The 18295-nt window shown below is 40.1% G+C and overlaps 1 protein-coding gene across 2 annotated transcripts in view; it reads right to left on the reverse strand.

Moving 5' to 3' along the window:
• Positions 1 to 2809: 2809 nt before the first annotated feature.
• The window catches only part of ZMYM2 (zinc finger MYM-type containing 2), a 63317-nt gene continuing 47831 nt past the window's right edge, over positions 2810 to 18295 (reverse strand). For both annotated transcript variants that reach the window (XM_068984602.1, XM_068984601.1), the window contains 13 exons: positions 16948 to 17113; positions 15805 to 15839; positions 13221 to 13350; positions 12406 to 12521; positions 11721 to 11886; positions 10529 to 10654; positions 9621 to 9715; positions 8288 to 8456; positions 7956 to 8107; positions 5608 to 5722; positions 4737 to 4988; positions 4329 to 4449; positions 2810 to 3446 (listed from right to left, as the gene is read on the reverse strand). In XM_068984602.1, coding sequence (XP_068840703.1) covers positions 3254 to 3446; positions 4329 to 4449; positions 4737 to 4988; positions 5608 to 5722; positions 7956 to 8107; positions 8288 to 8456; positions 9621 to 9715; positions 10529 to 10654; positions 11721 to 11886; positions 12406 to 12521; positions 13221 to 13350; positions 15805 to 15839; positions 16948 to 17113 — 1836 coding nt within the window. In that variant the 3' untranslated portion in view covers positions 2810 to 3253. The remainder of the gene's footprint in view (positions 3447 to 4328; positions 4450 to 4736; positions 4989 to 5607; positions 5723 to 7955; positions 8108 to 8287; positions 8457 to 9620; positions 9716 to 10528; positions 10655 to 11720; positions 11887 to 12405; positions 12522 to 13220; positions 13351 to 15804; positions 15840 to 16947; positions 17114 to 18295) is intronic.

Below are 18295 nucleotides of genomic sequence, written 5' to 3' on the forward strand. Positions count from 1 at the left end.
CAAAAAAAAAAAGTACTTAATATTGGGGAAAAAAACATTAACAACTGTCTATTTCTAAGAACACAGCAGAATGGAATAACTGAAATCCAAAGAACTGCTCTAAAAATGAGTATGGGGCTTATTGAGGGGGAAAATCCAACTGTATTATAATTTAATTAAAGAAATTTACTCTCTAAAAAACCATTTTCACACACACTTTCATGACCATATTGTTTGAGGGAAATAAGATGACCATGCAGGCAGTGTCCACTTGGGAACGTAAGTGATACGTGTGCAATAGTACATTCTGGAAATAACTGGAAAAATAAAAAGTGTAAATTTTTATAGTGATTTAAGACCGCAAGACATTTAAGATCTCAGGTTAAATGGACCAGTATTAAGAGTAATACAAACCCAAACTGTACAATGTTATCACTACTCCATCACGGTGACCCTTAACATGGTGCACATACAACCACCCTAACCCAAGCCACAGTCGCCCAGGACAGAACGAGACCCCATCAGGAGGCAGTAACAAGACGTGTGATGCACAACACAATTCACAGCCTCCTCTCCCTGTCTCAGTGTGTGTAATCTGCTGTAACAACTCCACACAGCAGAGAAACATTAGGTACTATTTAAAATAATGTACTGTTATGGCCAAAAGAAGAGTTGAGTTTCTTGCCTAGAAAAGTCCTTTAATGTCTTACATTACCCAATACAGTTAGAAGTCTAAATAAAAAGAAAAGCGTTAATGAAGATTCAATTTTGCATGGGAAATTCACTTTTCTCAATATGAGTAAAATTTTTTTCATTAATTCATTTTAAATGGCAAAATCTTCAGAACAGAAAAACAGAATCTTCAACAGCAATCTGAAGGCAAAGTTATAGTTATAGGGCACTGTCATCAGAACCACTGAGGAGCAAAATGAACTGTCATTTCATTGCCCCTTTCTCATGGTCATGTAGGACCACAAACCAAGGAGAGGTCCAGGAAGCAACAAAATGTGCTCCAGATGAAGTGGTTTCACAGAACAAACAGTCCTCACAAAATAGGATTATTTTCTTCTTTTGCTCCTGAGAGTTAAGTTAACCAGTCCTTGGACTGCAGTCAAGACAAAGTTCTAAATCCTCAATCATATCAACATCAGAACTATGCGGACATTTCTGTTGAGAAAAGGGGGAAGCCTTTTTCATAATAAAGAGAAAGAAAGTAGCAAGACAAGGTGCTATGAATAGGGGGCCACAGCAGGATGTATGGCGTGTGGTAAAACACATGAGGTGACATTTAGGGAAAACGTTATTGCTCTGGGTGGAATATACAGCACCAGCTCAAAGAATAAAAGATGGTTAGGATTAATCACCTTTAATCAACATGTGTTTATAGGAAACGTGCTTAAAGCCATAGTTCTTAAAAAGGCGAGGATGAGAACATTTTTGTATTATTGTAAATGTTACCTACTTCATTAAACAATGAGCAATCTGTATCTATTTAAGTAATATCAGATTTGCTGTTAATCTATCAAATCCACAATATAAAACCAGTTAAGGGACAGAAATGTTATTCAAACTTATAAAACAAGTTAGAACCTTATAGAGTAATTTCTATGCCAAAAATATTTGTTAATTATTGCTTAAATATACAGCTGAATACACTCATGAAATTTCCCAAATCATGACTGAGGAGACTTTTTTCTGAATGCTAACATTTATCCCAAGGAAGAGAGAAATGTTTAAGGGATGTGTAGACACTGCTTAACCACTGTGAAAAGTAGCCCAATTTCCCCCAAACAGTTTTAATAATGAACATCACTGAAGTGACTCAAGAACTGGAAACAAGACCATGTGATCACACTCAAGCTCTATGAAGTCAGCCAAAGGATTTCTTCAAGATAATCAGAGTTGGCACTTTCTCAGTCTAGACAGTAGGATTTTATGTAAACTTCCTTCTTCTAAAAAAAAAAGGTCTGAATGGATAAATCAACATGCGGCAGTATAAAGTTTTTTGATGCAATCTTCTATAAGAAGTAATTAAAACGTAAAAGCCAAACAATCTAACATGGAACGTGATTTCCTTCGAGATACACTTAATCCATCAGTCTCCTTCTCTGCCCTCCAATCACCTGAATTGGCAGTCATTGTACTGCTAATCCTCAGAGTGAAATGGCTCCTATCTTATTTCAACTCACTCTCTTCCCTAATGACGGTCTCAGGAGTGGCGTTCCTGAACATAATTTTACCTAGCATGAGAGCAGGTATAAGAATCCTCATAAAGTTTTAAAGCTACGGAGTCCTATCTAAGGACCCAAATGTGATCTTGTCCTCAAGGGCAGAGGAAAACCAATGGCTATATAGTGAAGGGGTACTTAGGGTTGACATAAAAAACAGAATTTTATATTTTCATCAGATGTTTTTACAAAGAAAATGTCTCTATGATGTATTAACATCATTTTTTATATGTGTGTGTACACAAATGTACACACATACACCCACACACGTATATATAAAAGTGTATATATGTATATATGTGTGTATATATATAAAACTATTATTGTTTGGGATGCTACGGAAAGCCACCAGTGAGGAAAGGACACCAAGGTTTTAATACGGGGAATAGAGAGGTCGGCCTGCAGTATGGACTCACGAAACAGTTCAACAGCATCCACACCAGGATCAACAGCATTCCCTCATCTGTTTTGGTACAAAAGATGGTATCTCTCTACACAAACTTGTAAGGCTTTAGGAACTAAAGCATAAATCAAACAAACAAAACCCCCAGAAAAACAAAACAAAAACCCCAGCCCATTAGTTTACAGTTTATTTTAAAAATTCTGAAAGACACTGCAAGTTCTAAACTTTTAGTAGGTGCTCCCCACACACAACCATCCGGTCAGAAACCCAGCAGAAGAGCCCCCTTTCCAGGAAGCTTTGCAACAGCAGAGTGGTGCAATATGGATGTTTCTTACTACAAGAAAAAATTATACATGGCACATTCTCATTCATATTTTGTAATGTAAAAAGTTACAAACATACCTAATCAAATAAATAATAATAAAAAAAAAAGAATTTGAATGTATTTGTAAGTATCCTAAAACCACTACATAGAATAATGGCAACTTCACTCACAGATTATTTACACGGTAGTACCCGGTGTGGGTGCACTGCTACAAAACCCAGAACAGGAGGAGTAAACCTGAAATGTTTCCATAATGAAGATCTAGCAGCATGACTGCCTAACGCTGTTATCCCGACTGCTTCTGAATCCTTCCTTTTTTCAGTCTGTGTCTTCATCCAGTTCGTAATTGTCTTTATCATAAATATCTTTTACTAAAAGAACCCGTACGAGCATGTTTTCCAAGGTGTTTCGGTCCAGTGAGGCGGACGTGTACCAGACAGGGCTGTCTGCAGAGCTAGAGCATTCTGGTTGCAAATAAAAAACATCCATTCTCTGATTAAGATTCTGTGGACTTTGGAAGAAAGAAGAAAGTCAATTTCACAGTATGTACACAAAATTCCTCACAACTTATTTTTTTCTTTTAAGAATAATTCTGCCACCATTACCACATTACATAGGCAGACCACACGCATGATTAACTACATTAAATATTCTATCACTTGAGACATTCTGAAAGTTAATTTCTATAATAAGATTATTTCCCCACCATAATTTAAATTCCGTATTTCACTGAATCTAAGACACCATCGATAGAAACATTATTTTTAATCATTATTTTAATACTGCCATTAAACAAGTAAAGCACTGCCAATTATAATTCTTCAAGATTCATCCCAGTTCCAGAGACAGAATAAAATATGACTGGAAGATCCAAATACTAGTGTAGCCACACAGGGCTACCCAAAACCACTTGAAATACTAATTATTAAAAACAATCATCCTAGAGGTGACATTACTGTTTTTATGGTTCTTGACAGCTAACCTGGAGACAGTTTATAAAACTGATTACCTAAGAAAATACACTCTCAGTTCATGTTTACCTTTTAAAAATTAGAGGGTGCATATATAAAATAATGAACTAGCATAAAAAATTTGTGATCTCTAAAAATTTCACTGGCTGCAAGACTCACAGCCCCCAAACCTTACACTGTTTACTGTCTGACCCTCTACAACAGCAATGATTTCCTTAGTAAAAAGAAATTTCTTAACATATACTGAGGAGATACAAGCTGGGTGCTTTATAATAACAGGACTAAAAACATTATAATTGAAATAAGAAAAGAGAAAAATTTTAAAAAGGATCAATGAAAAAAAGTCACCTCTTGGTAACGATAAATTCACAGCACCTAACTGTTACTACCACTTAAAAAAATCAAGAATCATAAATACTCACCTCTTAGACAAGTAGCATTCAAACATTTTCACAGGACATCTAGAAGGATTGGCTGTATTTTCAATTTGTTCAAATACTGGCTCATCATCTTCATGTTTTCTTTTTCCAGTAGTAATTTTATCTTAAGAAATAAAAATAACATAAACTCTCTATGACCAGCCTTCAAGAAAGGTGACCCGACTCACTGTGTTCATTCCCACTGCTATTACACCGAAGGATGGGACCGGGTGTGCTCAGAGCCAGAAGCTGTGGCTTCTGGTAATTCCTAATTTTAACACGACATGGGCTGTCTTATCTTATGGAAGTGACAGTCCTTGAGTTCCTAACAAGGGACCTATGTGGCCTCTAGTCAGGCAAGAAGCAGCTATCCCTACCACAGCCAATCCCAAACAAGACCAGTTACACTACCTTCACTATCTGTTCCGCACAAGGAAGACACTTGGTACCGAAGACAGGCTTTATTTTCCATGGTTAAAGGGTTTTTTTTCCAGTGCCTAAACACAGTGCCAAAGGAAAGCCGTAAGTGCTGTTCCACTGTTTTCAGGCCAAAATACTTAGTGTTAAAGTAGAAGAGGGTGTTCAGAAGAGCTACTGGAGAGTGTGATCCTAGCTGTTTTATCCTCCAGAGATAATCTTCTTCAACTCGAGAAAATATTGACCCTTAAACAGAGAGAAATATTTTTAAAGAATTACAATAAACAGTTTTCCTGTAACCGTCTAGGAACAGATAGTTAATTCAAGAACAAACCTAATCCAATCCTCCATTCACTCCAGGGCAACTAGAATGAATTTCAGCATCCCCTACGTGGCTCTGAAACAACACAGAGCCAGAACCACAACACACTACACAACTAGACCCTGGAGCCAGGCCTGGGGGCTGCTCCTGGTCTTCCAGGTGACAGCAGACTGTGGTCAGAAGGGGATTTAAATCTGTAGAAATCCTGAAAAACAATAGGTCATTTCCATTCAAACAAGTTTTCTTTATACATCTGAAACAGGTTTCTAAGAGAAATTTATATCAGAATCTCTACTAAAGGGCTTAAGAAACAAACATCCAGTTTTTTTCTTATTCCAGAGAAACTGAGTCACATTTATTACAAAGTTCTTCATAAACACTAGTTATCAATCACATTCAGTTCTTATTCAACAAAGGACGATCTGATACATTCATAAATAAGTACTCTCTAATTTAAATTATTTCTTATTTTTAGCACAATTTCTATAAAAACAAGGCGATCCCAGCAGAAAGTCACTGCCACTGTATTTAAAGGAGCATTACCGTCTGGAAGTATGCTTGGTTGCCAACTTCGGAGTATCTTATTCAATTCTTGCTCAAATGTCTGGTATCCTGGATCAATAAATATGTTGTCTTTTCGATTACTACCACACAAGTACTAAAAAATAAAAATAAAAAACCATACACCTTGAAGGAAAATCAACTAATTGTATATCACTTATACTCTTTATTTCCTAAGAAAAAAATAAATGCCTTATGTCTATTAGCACACTTATAAAATGGGAAATTATCTCTAACTATATACTTAGAAAATGAAAGAAACATAAGTTACCAATTAATCTGTTCCTAAAAACACTACAAGCTAAGGTACACACCTAAGAGCTCAGGATGTAAGAGGATGAGAGCCTTCAGTCTGTCAGATAAGAACAGAGCAGGTGGCTCCACTGCTACATACAGGGTCCAGGGGATGCAGGGTGAGGCTCGGGGCAGGGGTTGGCTTCCCACACCCATAACAGCCTCGCCGAGCTGCCCAAGTGGCTCTCTATGCTCCACTCTCCTCAAGTCAGTGCAAACTTATGAATCTTATCGTCTCCTATGACAATCCTTAACAGTGAGGGTTGTTAAAGAATGATGTAAACACCAAAGTCCATCTCCAATGAGTAAAAATAAAGTATAAGGGAAACATGGGGTAAGGGCACAAAGCCCGGGAACCAGGACCATACACAGCATGAGAGTGTCATGTGTATAACGGGGCACGAAGACATGAAGGGCAATAATAAGTCACTGAAGATGCATGTTGTAAATCCATTAGAAATCATCTAAGATGCATAAAGAATAAACCAATGGTGGAGGTAAATATATACAATACTGTATACAGAGCAGCTAAGAAAATCCTTTACAATTCCCTAGTATTTTCAAAAAGGTCAGTTTTCATTCCAATCCCAAAGAAGGGCAATGCCAAAGAATGTTCAAACTACCATATAATTGCTCTCATTTCACATGCTAGCAAGGTTATATTCAAAATCCTTCAAGCTAAGCTTCAACAGAATGTGAACCAAGAACTTCAGATGTACAAGGTGGGTTTCGAAGAGGCAGAGTAACTAGAGAGCAAATTGCCAACATTCATTAGATCACAGAAAAAGCAAGGCAATTCCAGAAAAACATCTACTTCTGCTTCACTGACTACACCAAAGCCTTTGATCATGTGAATCACAAAAAACTGTGGAAAATTCTGAAAGAGATGGGAATACCAGACCACCTTACTTGTCTCCTAAGAAACCTGTATGCGGGTCAAGAATCAACAATTAGACCTGGACATGGAACAAGTGACTGGTTCAAAACTGGGGAAGGAGTACATCAAGGCTATATATATCGTCACCCTGCTTATTTAAATCATATGCAGAGTACATCATGCGAAATGCCAAGCTAGATAAATCACAAGCTGGAATTAAGATTGCCGGGAGAAATATCAACAATCTCAGACAGGCAAATGATACCACTATAATGGCAAAAAGTGAAGAGAAACTAAAGAGCCTCTTAATGAGGGTGAAAGAGGAGAGTGAAAAAGCTGTCTTGAAACTCAGCATACAAAAATCTAATAAGATCACGGCATCTGGTCCCATCACCTCAAGGCAAAATAGAAGGAGAAAAAGTGAAAGCAGTGACAAGATTTTATTTTCCTGGGCTCCAAAATTACTATGGACAGTGACTGCATCCATGAAATTAAAAGACACTTGATTCTTAGAAGGAAAGCTACAACAAACCTAGACAGTCTATTAAAATGCAGAGATATCACTTTGCGAACAAAGCTATGGTTTTTCTAGTAGTCATGATATGAGAGTTGGACCATAAAGAAAGCTGAATGCCAAAGAACTGATGCTTTGGAATTGTGCTGGAGAAGACTCTTGAGAGTCCCTTGGACTGCAAGGTGATCAAACCAGTCAATCCTAAAGGAAATCAACCCTGAATATTCACTGGAAGGGCTGATGCTGAAGCTCCAATACTTTGGCCACCTGATGCAAAGAGCTGACTCACTGGAAAAAACCCTGATGTTGGCAAACACTGAGGGCAAAAGGAGAAGAGGATGGCAGAGGATGAGATGGTTAGATAGCAACACTGACTCAACGGACATGAATTTGAGAAAACTCCTAGAGATACTGAAGGACAAGGGACCCTGGCATACTGCAGTCCACAGGGTTGAAAAGAGGAGGACACAACTTAGCAACTGAACAACAAAAACGCTATTTCAAGTAAATTATCTTTGCCTTGCTTGGTAAGCCAATAAATCCTTATATTACATAATATCTTAGAAGAAAACATTTTTCTCTAGAAGAACTGCCATAACAACCTTCCTTAACAACATTATATTTCAGAGCTGTGGAATTACTGACCTCCTGAATTCCAAGGCAGAGATAGTAGATGCTATCGGGTGCATAGTTTTCCCCATTGGGCCTTCGGATCTCATTGACAAAGTGGGCCAGGCCGTAGTCCAGCTCAGCCGTGGTGTGAGAGAGCAGATCCTCTTTCAACTTCACTGACTTAGCTAAGAAAAGAAATGTAAAGTAATTGCTATTTACTGTCTGAAGATTAAGAAACCTTCTGAAATCATTTTATTCTATAAGAATTCAAATGTATTTTAAGTTCCAGTCATCCTTTTCAAAGGTGGATAACAAAAAGCCTGATTTTAAACAGTAACCAGTGAAGACAGAACCAGAGCACTTACGAGGTGTCAGCCCGTCTAACACCAGAAGGTCTTCCTCGAGCCGCCTCGTCCGGACCCAGTGTCTCCAGGCATTGACCCCATACGCGTACTTGAAAGGGAAGCTGCACTCAGAATTGTCAGAGCTGTCGTCGTGAGACTGGTACCCTGACACCGCCTTCCTCTTGGTGCCCTGGTCATGAAACACCATAGTCACATCTTCTCTTCCTTAAGCCTATTTATCTCACGACTTTAAGTAAGCCATCTCTCAACAAATGCATATGACAGAGAGCTGACTGGAACTTCTGATTTGAGAACAGCTACCTACAACATGAAATCTCTCTCCAGGAATGCTGTATTTCCGCCCAAATTACTTTGTATAACAAAATCATATTAACTTTTGCTGTGAGAGTGACTAATGATGAGATAATAAAGACACAAATAATAAACTAAAGATCTGAAGTAAGAGGATTCCAAATATTCATGTAAGAGAGAACTAAAGAACTTCTCCCAGACTCCACCTTAGGGAATAACTCAGTTCTTCCTGCTTCCTTGATGTACTGTTTGCCACACAAAAACTTGAAATTTGGACATAATCCAATTCTCCTATTTTCCCTCTTGTTCCTGAGCTTTTGGTGTCAGATCTAAGAAACTATGCCTGACACAAGTTAAAAAAGATTTAGGCCCCTGTTTTCTTCCCAGAGTTCTAGTTCTTACATCCAGGTCTCTGACTCACTCTGAGTTCATTTCTGTGCGTTGTGTCAAGTAAAAGTCCCATTTCATTCTACCACAGGTCTCACTTCACTTTCAATTTTTCCTTTCTTTATGGAGAAATTTGTGAAAGTCATCTTTTTCTTTTATTTAGATATTGCTTTATGTTGGAAACTAGAAATACAGAAAGTTGTTAATAAAACTTTCAGAACAATGATACCTGTTCGTTTGTTTAGGTCTGAGAGCCCCGAATGACCGAATTCTCTAGCACGTCTTCCTATGTGCTAGAAGGCTTCACAGAGACCAGACATAACCAACTGTAAACCTCAACCTCACCAAAAGTCACAGGGGGAAAAACAGCTTCAACTGCTGTAAAAGTAGTGAATTTACTTTTGTAGAAAGTATGTCAGCCTTTAACCAAGATAAAAATTAAAAATAAAAGCTAAGTTGCAATGATACTCACTCTTCTATGAAGGTACAACTATTAACAGGAGATCCTTTACTTAGAAATGAAGTAATAAAAACTTTACCTTTAAGCCATTTTAATCCTGGAAAAGGAAGTATCTTCCCATATGCTGGTGTACAACTGAAGCTCACTACTCGCACAGATGTGATGTGAGTACAAGAACAGCATCACGATTCATACCTTTTTTTTAGATCGAGGTCTAGGCTGTTCCTCATATTCTTCTCCAAAAACAGGTGGTAATAAAAACTCATTTTCCATATCAAGCTCCTCAGCAGCTGACAATCAAATCAGAAGAACTTTCACTCCAAACATAATAGCACAGGCTTGCATCACATAAACTCAACCAACAGAAGGACCAATCCCTGACTGCACAATACCACGCACAGGGCAGCCTGTGCTGGCTGAAGAACCAACCATTTCTTTACCTAACCTGATCTATGAGATCTGATAACATCTGTTCAGATTCTTAAAACACACATATAATGCACATCAACATGGAATTTCACAGAATGTGAAATTACTAAAACCTAAAATTCAATTACAAGATCTACATGATCTCAGCACAAATCTATTTCAAGCTAATACATCTTTTCCGAAGTTAAAACACTTTACATCCTGTTCAGTACGCTTACTGGCTGGAAGTAGATTAAGAAAATAATGAAAAACAGGACACACTTCTTTTACCACAAAAGATCTAAAAATATTCCCTGTGAAGGTTAACTTAATTTTCAAAAAGGTTTTAAGAAAAAAACTATCAATATTTTATTTAAATATTTAAAAAGACGCCAACACTTCTTTACTCTTCATCTCCAGAAGTTCCTATAATGAAATAGTTTTAAGGTTTTTTTTTTTTTTTTTTAGTTTTAAGGTTTTTAAGGCTCTGGGAAATCCTGTTAATTAAGCTCCTACAATTCAACATGCGCTTCCTTTTGGAAGAAAAATGCTGAGTTTTATTTGCATGAAAAAGACAAATAGCAATACAGGCAATGACACGAACACGAGATTGTTTCCCAACCACAATGATGACCCCATAGCTAAAGTCTAGAAACACACTTCGTACTCCAAGAGCAAAACTGCACGCTCAGTACCTCTGGGAAAGTCTATTTCAATATCCAAGTCTGGCTCATATGGCACATCGGGCATGCTGGACTGGGTCTCCGGCTCAGCACTCTTCAAGAGGTCAGAACCAATTATGTCCGTTTCAATAATGACACCTGTAATCAAGCCGTAGTATCATCAGAAAACAAAACAGAAAACCGCAAAATACTGATATTTAATCTAGGAAAAGCTACTTAATTATAAATGCAAAATAAGAATCTTTAATTCATCACGAAAGGAAAGAGCATGCATCTACCTTCAAATGTAAGCTACTATAAGCTTTGAATTAGATAATCATGAATACACAAAAACTTTCAATCCTGTAAGTTTTCACTGTGCCTCTACCAAGAGAAAAAGCATGTTTTAAGAGTAAACAACTCTATAGAGTATTTCTAAGAACAATCTCTGGTCAAAAATAAACTTATGAACACAGACAACTGGAATTTTCAACATTCTTTTCGAATTGTGACCTAGGTTTTCCACATCATTCAATATATGCTTATTTACTATTGCCTTCTAATGTTTTGAATAGTTGTTTTAAACACTTTTGTACTAAAACCCACTGAGAAAGGCACCTTACTGAGTTCAGGGTGTGGTGGGAAACAGACATGCACAATGGAAACAAAAGTTGCACAAAATAAAAGCCTTTCTAGGAGGGTTTCATGCTGACAGTGCCCCACTCTGGGTGAGGGAGAACGGGAGGTCGAACATGGAGAAATGTGCTCAGACACAGAAGAATCCAGCACACATGCGTCCAGCTACCCCATCTGGCCAGCACTGCCCTAACACAAGCCCTGGTTTAAATAATCCAACTTACTTTCTTAGTATAAATGAATAAAACAAAACTGGGGATAACCATCATAAAATAATAGTTTGGATATTTATAAAACCTACTACAAGTCAGTTTTGTGTCTGAGCTCACCCACTGAAACAAACTTAGATTTGATTTTAAAAACCAAATCTTGTCAACCATTAAAACAGAGACTGTTTGAAATACGTTATAAATTGCTGGGCTTGAACGTGGGCTTGGCATCACAGAGCAACTACAAATCTGACATGGGTCTCAACCTGTAATCACCTCTGCAGCAGTGCGTCCCCCACACCCCCCCCAGGCTGAAGTTCAGTGAGGGGCCAGCGCAGACCCCCACCCGCTCTGCCCACCCCAGGCAGTGAGGAGCTCACTGTGGAGGTCGGCGCCTTCCGCCTTCCCCTCGTCCTCAGTCATGTCCGTCATGGTCAGCAGCTCTGTGCCCAGGGCGTTTGAAGAACCTGTACTTTTCAGCTCTTCGGCCACAGCAGTCTTCTCACCACTGTTCATGGGGGCAGGGAGAAACACAGGGACTGGCACCTAAGGGAACAGAGGACCTACCATCAGGCTCACTCGCTTACAAGGTATTTTTCCAAATTAAAAATTTGACATCTGACATGTGATCTTCTTCATAATACTAGATTTCCTAGAAGCTTTGGAAAGAATTTGTATGTTAACTGTCACAAGGAAAGCCCCAAATACAAGCAGCTACTTTTTGAAGTAAAAATTAATTTCTGAGGTATTTCCATCACCAGAGGCCTCCAGCAGCCATGCCCTGACACAGGGACCCAGCAGTGCATGTGATGACATCTGTATGTGGCTCCATACCATGTGTGAACCTTCTGGCTCACAAATCTTACTTTCTTCTAAAACAAACATGAATACAAAACATAGTATATGTAAAGCAGACACAGACATTGGTTGGAACCATTTACCTAATACCTAATTAAACACAGAGTAACCCCTGGCACAGCCTCCACCAGATCCAAGTGAAGGTCAGAAGCAGCCAAGCCTCATCCTTGCCCCCTGAGCTCACACATTTGGTTGGGGGAGACTTACGGGCACAGGCACGGTGGTGGGCACGGGGATGCTCTGGCTGTACATGTGCATAGGCACTGGGATGTACACGGGCACAGGGATGGGCACAGGCACGTACTCCGTCCTCCAGTCGCCATCTGGGGACACAGAAGGCAGTCAGGGAGCAACCAGCTTCAACCACCACCCACCCAGCTGCTCGGGGTGCCCTGAGTACCCATTTTAAAAAATGCCCAGTTTTCACAAAATTAGTTAAGTTAAAAAACAACAAACCGAATGCAGTAGCTGTTCTAACTTATAGAAGGCACTGCATGTGGGAATCTTAGCTTCTGCAGTGGAAGTGGGGAGTCCTAATCCCTGGACCAAAGGGAAGTCCCTAGACTTGTTTTTTAAAAAGAAAGAAAACGTCTTTTGAAATATAACATGGTTCCAGACACCCCGGCACACTCCCCTCACAAAGGTTTTACTTAAACAACAGAATACAGCTAACATTTAAATTTGGTGAAAATACAGGTTTGAATGATTTCAACTCACTCTGACAAGGAAACAGAATAGTTATGGTTACAGACCACACTCAAAGAGATGGTTTTCTCAGAGGAGATCACTTAACTTCAGTGGGCCCTGGCCCCCAAGGAAACCAGACCACCGGCAACGTAACTTGCACGCCTTTGTAGAGACTGATATTTATTAATGACTGTAAATGATATGCTGTATTCTGAAGGAATGTCTAGAACCAGAGAAGCAAAATCAACAGAAAGTGACAAAACACCCAACAAGTCTACTCTGAAGCCACTGCTGAAAAGATAATGGATGTCACTCAAGGGCAGGGCCTGGGTCACCTGTCTGACAGGACTTGCTCTGCATGTGGGGTTTGCAGTAGGTCGCCTTGGTCATAGTCAAAGGTTTGCACAGAACTGCCTTGTTCTTCATCTCCTTGTTGGGGGTTGGAGAAGGGGGTGGTGCTGAGCCCTACAGAGAAACAAAGAGAGACATTTTCTTTCTGCCTCGAATTTTTACTGCTTTTGCTATTAAAAAATATCCAGTGTGTTCCAGTGCAGGGAGCACACACGGAACCAATGTGAACCTACCCCAACTATCGGCAAAGCGCAGTAATTACCCCTCTACAGATCTGCTCATCAAGACACCACAGCACACTGTCTGGTCCTGCATCATGCGAGGTCTTAGCTCTCCACCAGGGTGTGAACCTGCGCCCGCCCCATTGAGAAGTGTGGGGTCTTAACCACTGGACTGCCAGTAAGTCCCCACAGCAAAATTTTTAAAAATACATGAGACAAGTCTCACTCCTAAGTGAAAAAGCAAGGTTGTTAACCCAGTATTTTGAAATTATTACGGCTTTCTGATACTCTGGCTTTTTCTAATGCATAAACTATTAATGTGGTACTAACTCTGAAAAGAAAAATGATGAAAAGAATTACCATAAATGCTATTAAACCTTAAGCTGTGTGTTTCAGGGTAATTTTAGAAACATATCTCAATAGTCTATCAGATGTTTCAGCCTGTTCACATCACACACACATGCATGCACACGCACACACACGCATACACTCTGTAAAGGAAGCTGAAGCCCTGTCCCTAAGGGCAGAAACAAAGGTGCTATGGGGAGAGCGACAGAAAAAATGTGGACACCAAACCCGGGCAAGTTGGGTCTGAACAGAGAAATGCTCTTGAAGCCCCTTATGAACCAGGGGTCCAAGTCAAGACATCCTGGTTACCCGTGCTCCACTCCTGTCACTCTACGAACAGGGCACCGTGTCAACTAAACTTGGTCACCTGGTAGAAGAGTCAACAGGCAAGGTCTATGCCTATCGAAAACGAATGCTGAAGGACCCCCAATAATGAAGACTACAATGACGACAGCCACCACACCTCAAGAGTGTCTGCTGCAGAGCTGGGTGTCTGTGTCCCCTAAACTTCACACTGAGATGGAACACCAACTGGATGGCACCTGAAGGCATGGCCTTTGGAAGGCGATAAGGTCATGAATGGGCTTGGGGTCCTCACAGAAGAGCCCCCACAGTCGCTCCCTCCCATGAGACACATGGCAAGATGGGAAGAGGAAGCAGGAAGAGGCCTTCGCTAGTCCCTGGGTCTGCCGGGAAGCCCCAGAATTCTGAGAAACACGTGCTGTTGTTGGCAGGCACAGCTTCTGGCTGCAGCTCCTGTTATATGTTCCTGTTATATACAACAGCTCCAATGGGCGTGACTCCATGCATAGCACCCTTGCAGCACCTTCTGACATGAGCCCTCTAACCCTCTCAGCACCACATGGGCAGCAGGTGTTCTCTCCTCCCGTTTTACAGATGAGGGAACTGAGGCTCAGACGATGCATGGCCAGGAGAGGTGACAGAGTGAAGAGCTCTGAAGTCAGGGCCTCAGCAGTTCCCTGATGCAAGCCTCTGTCTCAGTGCTCTTTGTAATGACCCTGAGGAGGTTCCACCACAAGGAGCAAAGCCCCACTTACAAACGAGGGCAAAATCACACAGAGAACCATGAAGTGACTCGCCCCCAACTACACAGCTGACTCTCATCCTCCGACACTCCTCAGCGGGGAACTAAGGCTCCTAGAGCTCACAGGACTAGGTGGGGAGGACTCCACACGGTGGAGCATGACGCTGGAGAGGCTCGGCTCCCCCCAGGTCACACCCCCTCAGTCCTCCCATCTTCCCGTGAGGAGGTCTCAGGGCTGTTGGAAGACACAAGTATTCATTCGCTTCGGTGCAGGTGAAGGGGTGTCTTGAAACCTTGGTCAAAAGCTTGGAAACAAGCTTTGGAGTTGCCTTATGGCTGCAAGAAGAGGACCAACAGGAAGCAACCATCTTTACACTCCTCAATGTGGACCAAGTGCCTGGTGAGCATGGGACGATTCCACAGACTGTGCTGTCCTGGCCCCCAGCACAGACCCCATCCTGTCTGAGGGGCGCCGGCCGGCCCACCCTGCCCTGGCTCCCCAGAACTCCACCTCAGGCCCCTCCAAGCTCGGCCTCAGGGAGCAGTCTGGACAAACGTGCACACCTCTGCACACCACATTCCTCCGGCTCATCGTCGTCCACTGGCAACCTTCTGCTTGGCTGTTCAGAAGCTCTGTCACAGCCGCTGGACCACACACGCTCGCCCACTGCAAACGCTCCACTACTCTTGCCCAGGGACACGAGTATTCATGTGTCATCTCGCCCGACGTGGGTGAGGGCCACAACTAATCCACCTTTGTGTCCCTCAGCAGGCAGAAAAAGACCTGTTTTTATTTTGGGTAATTCAACAGAATATGAATACTTCAACCATCTCAACAGGTAAGTAAAAAAAAAAATCTTTTATTATTATAATCAGATTAAAATGGACTAATTACTCTTTATGCCCACACTATAAAAGTCAGTATATTTAGCACTTTACTTAAGCAATACTTACTGTCATTTTGGTTCGGGACGTCTGACAACCCTGATCTAAAAACAAACAAATTTAAAATAAGACAAATATCACTTTCTTCAGGATTTTCTAAATCCATATTTCTCATTAATTTTTATGGATTTTTTTGAAATAGTCACTGATGGAAATATTTCATATTCTTCTGAAAGCTGAAATACAGAGCTAAGTAGTGGAATTAACTCTTTCCCCCTTTTCATTCCATTACAAAGTATATACTGCTTTGGGAGCAATATCTTAGATTTAACTCTTAAATAGGTCCTATCGTCTAAAGTGTTTTTGCTGTTTGTCCTATCGACCCTGGAGCACATACAATTTGCTGAAAAACGTTTTCATTTAAATCGCAAGTGAATAGGCAGACAAATTTTTTTTTAATTGGAGGATAACTGCTTTACAATGTTGTGTTGGTTTCTACCATACATCAGCCATAAGTGCATACATACATGCCCTCTCTCCTGAACCTCTAGGTTGTTACAGAGAAGCTGGGTAAACTCCTTGTGCTAGACAGCAACTTCCTACTAGCTATGTATCTTACACATGGTCACATTTTCAATGCTATTCTCGCAATTTGTTGCACCCTCTCCCTCCTACGCTGTGTGCAGAGTCTGTTCTCTGTGTCTACATCTCTATTCCTGCCCTGCAAACAGGTTCACCAGTACCTTATTTATTGATCCCATGTATATGTATTATTATACAATATTTGTTTTTCTCTTTTTGACTTACTTGACTTTGTATAACAGGCTCTAGGTTCATCCACTTCTCTAGAACTGACTCAAATGCATTCCGTTTTATGGATGAGTAATATTCTATTGCATATATGTACCAAAACTTATCTATTCAAGGCAGATGAAATTTTTTAAAAACAATTTTCATTATAATTCTATTTAGATTCTCTCTAACCCAACTAGACTCTATTTTTATAGAGTCTATTTTACTCTATTTTTACTACCATTAAATTTTTAAGAGAGTAAAAAAACAAAATGCAAAATGTCACTGCAGGCACTTCCACCTGGAGAAACCACAGAAGCTGATGTTAAACTAACCCTGAAATCAACTGTTCATTACCACCACCCTGAATCCAGGTCTGCTCAGCAGGCTTTTCAGGTCACTACCTGAAGGGACCCTTACCGTAGTGTAAATTCTCAGGTCCCCTCTGGGTCGTCATGTTGGGCTCACTCTGCTGGCAGTAGAAGCGTAACAGGCAGTGCTGGTCACAGAAGTGCTTCATTTCGCCACGCCACTGCACCCTCTCCCGAAGGGCTCCTTGAGACTTACAGCAGTCACACCTGGCAGCCTTAATGAAGCAAGGAAGGGGTCAGCATCTCTCAGGAGAAGGTTTACAAAGCCAGACATGTTTTACAAGACATGAGTTTTATAAGAGTTCTAGCATTTCAGTGATTAATGCCAAATGTGATAAAACAATGTCTGATACAGGCCAGAATAATTTTGAAGCCAGCACTTATGCTAAGAAAAATAATGGATGTTATTTTGAAGTGTTTTGTTTCAATAATTTAATAAACTTGACGGGCTTTCATAAATATACTGTTTTAACAGCTAGAACTTCAACTTTTTGTTTTAAAACACTCAATGTTTAATTAATTAAAAACCAATTAAATTTTAAGACCACAAATTTGAACTACATCTAGGAAAACAATCAGTCCTAACTAGTCTATAACTTAATATGCAAAATAAAACAGACTAGAATTCATACATAAACAAGTTGTACTTTTTGATGGCCAATCAATTAACCTAGGGACAGAATTTTTTGAGAGTCCATTCTGCCTAGATTTTACTCATTTTCACTGTTTCTTAATACCCTGATCAATGAGTAGACCAAAAGGTATAAATAATTAATTTTAAAGATAATAGTTTTCATAATTTAGTTATCTAATTACAGTAGAAATAAATTACTGTAATTTAAGAAATTACCCTTTAGTTTAGCCATCAACTTAGAAGTTTTGACAAAGCAATAAATGCTAAGTACTTGGTGGTGGGTAACGGGCCCAAGGGAGCTCCCCTCACTACTCTGAGTCAGCCTTTCCCTGCCTCCATGGGAGTCCCATGCATAACATGACAAATTCTAGCTGGCACATGAACAAAGCACTGTGTGGGTAAACAGGTCTTATATAACAAACATACCCCAAGTTAGAACATGGGTTCTTTATTTCTCCAGGTCTGGTATTTCTCCTGCTGAATACATGTTAAATGAATGAAGATGTACAGTATAAGTTATGACTATTAAGTGATGCCAAGATCACATCTCTCGTCCACAAACTTGGGAGCTTAAATGCTATACTGGTAATATTACATGGTAACCTCAGTAACATTAGCACTATCAACCAGGTCTCGGTTTACTTGATAATAAAAAAGTCCCTACATAAAACTCTCACCAGCAGTGATTGTTCTTTAACCACTGACGTGCTCCAGGTTTCTGGGGTTTTTCCCTTTTATGCTTTATACTCAAAGAAAAGCCAAA

The sequence above is a fragment of the Capricornis sumatraensis genome, chromosome 12 (genome assembly GCF_032405125.1).
Source record: "Capricornis sumatraensis isolate serow.1 chromosome 12, serow.2, whole genome shotgun sequence".
NCBI classification, from domain to species: domain Eukaryota; kingdom Metazoa; phylum Chordata; class Mammalia; order Artiodactyla; family Bovidae; genus Capricornis; species Capricornis sumatraensis.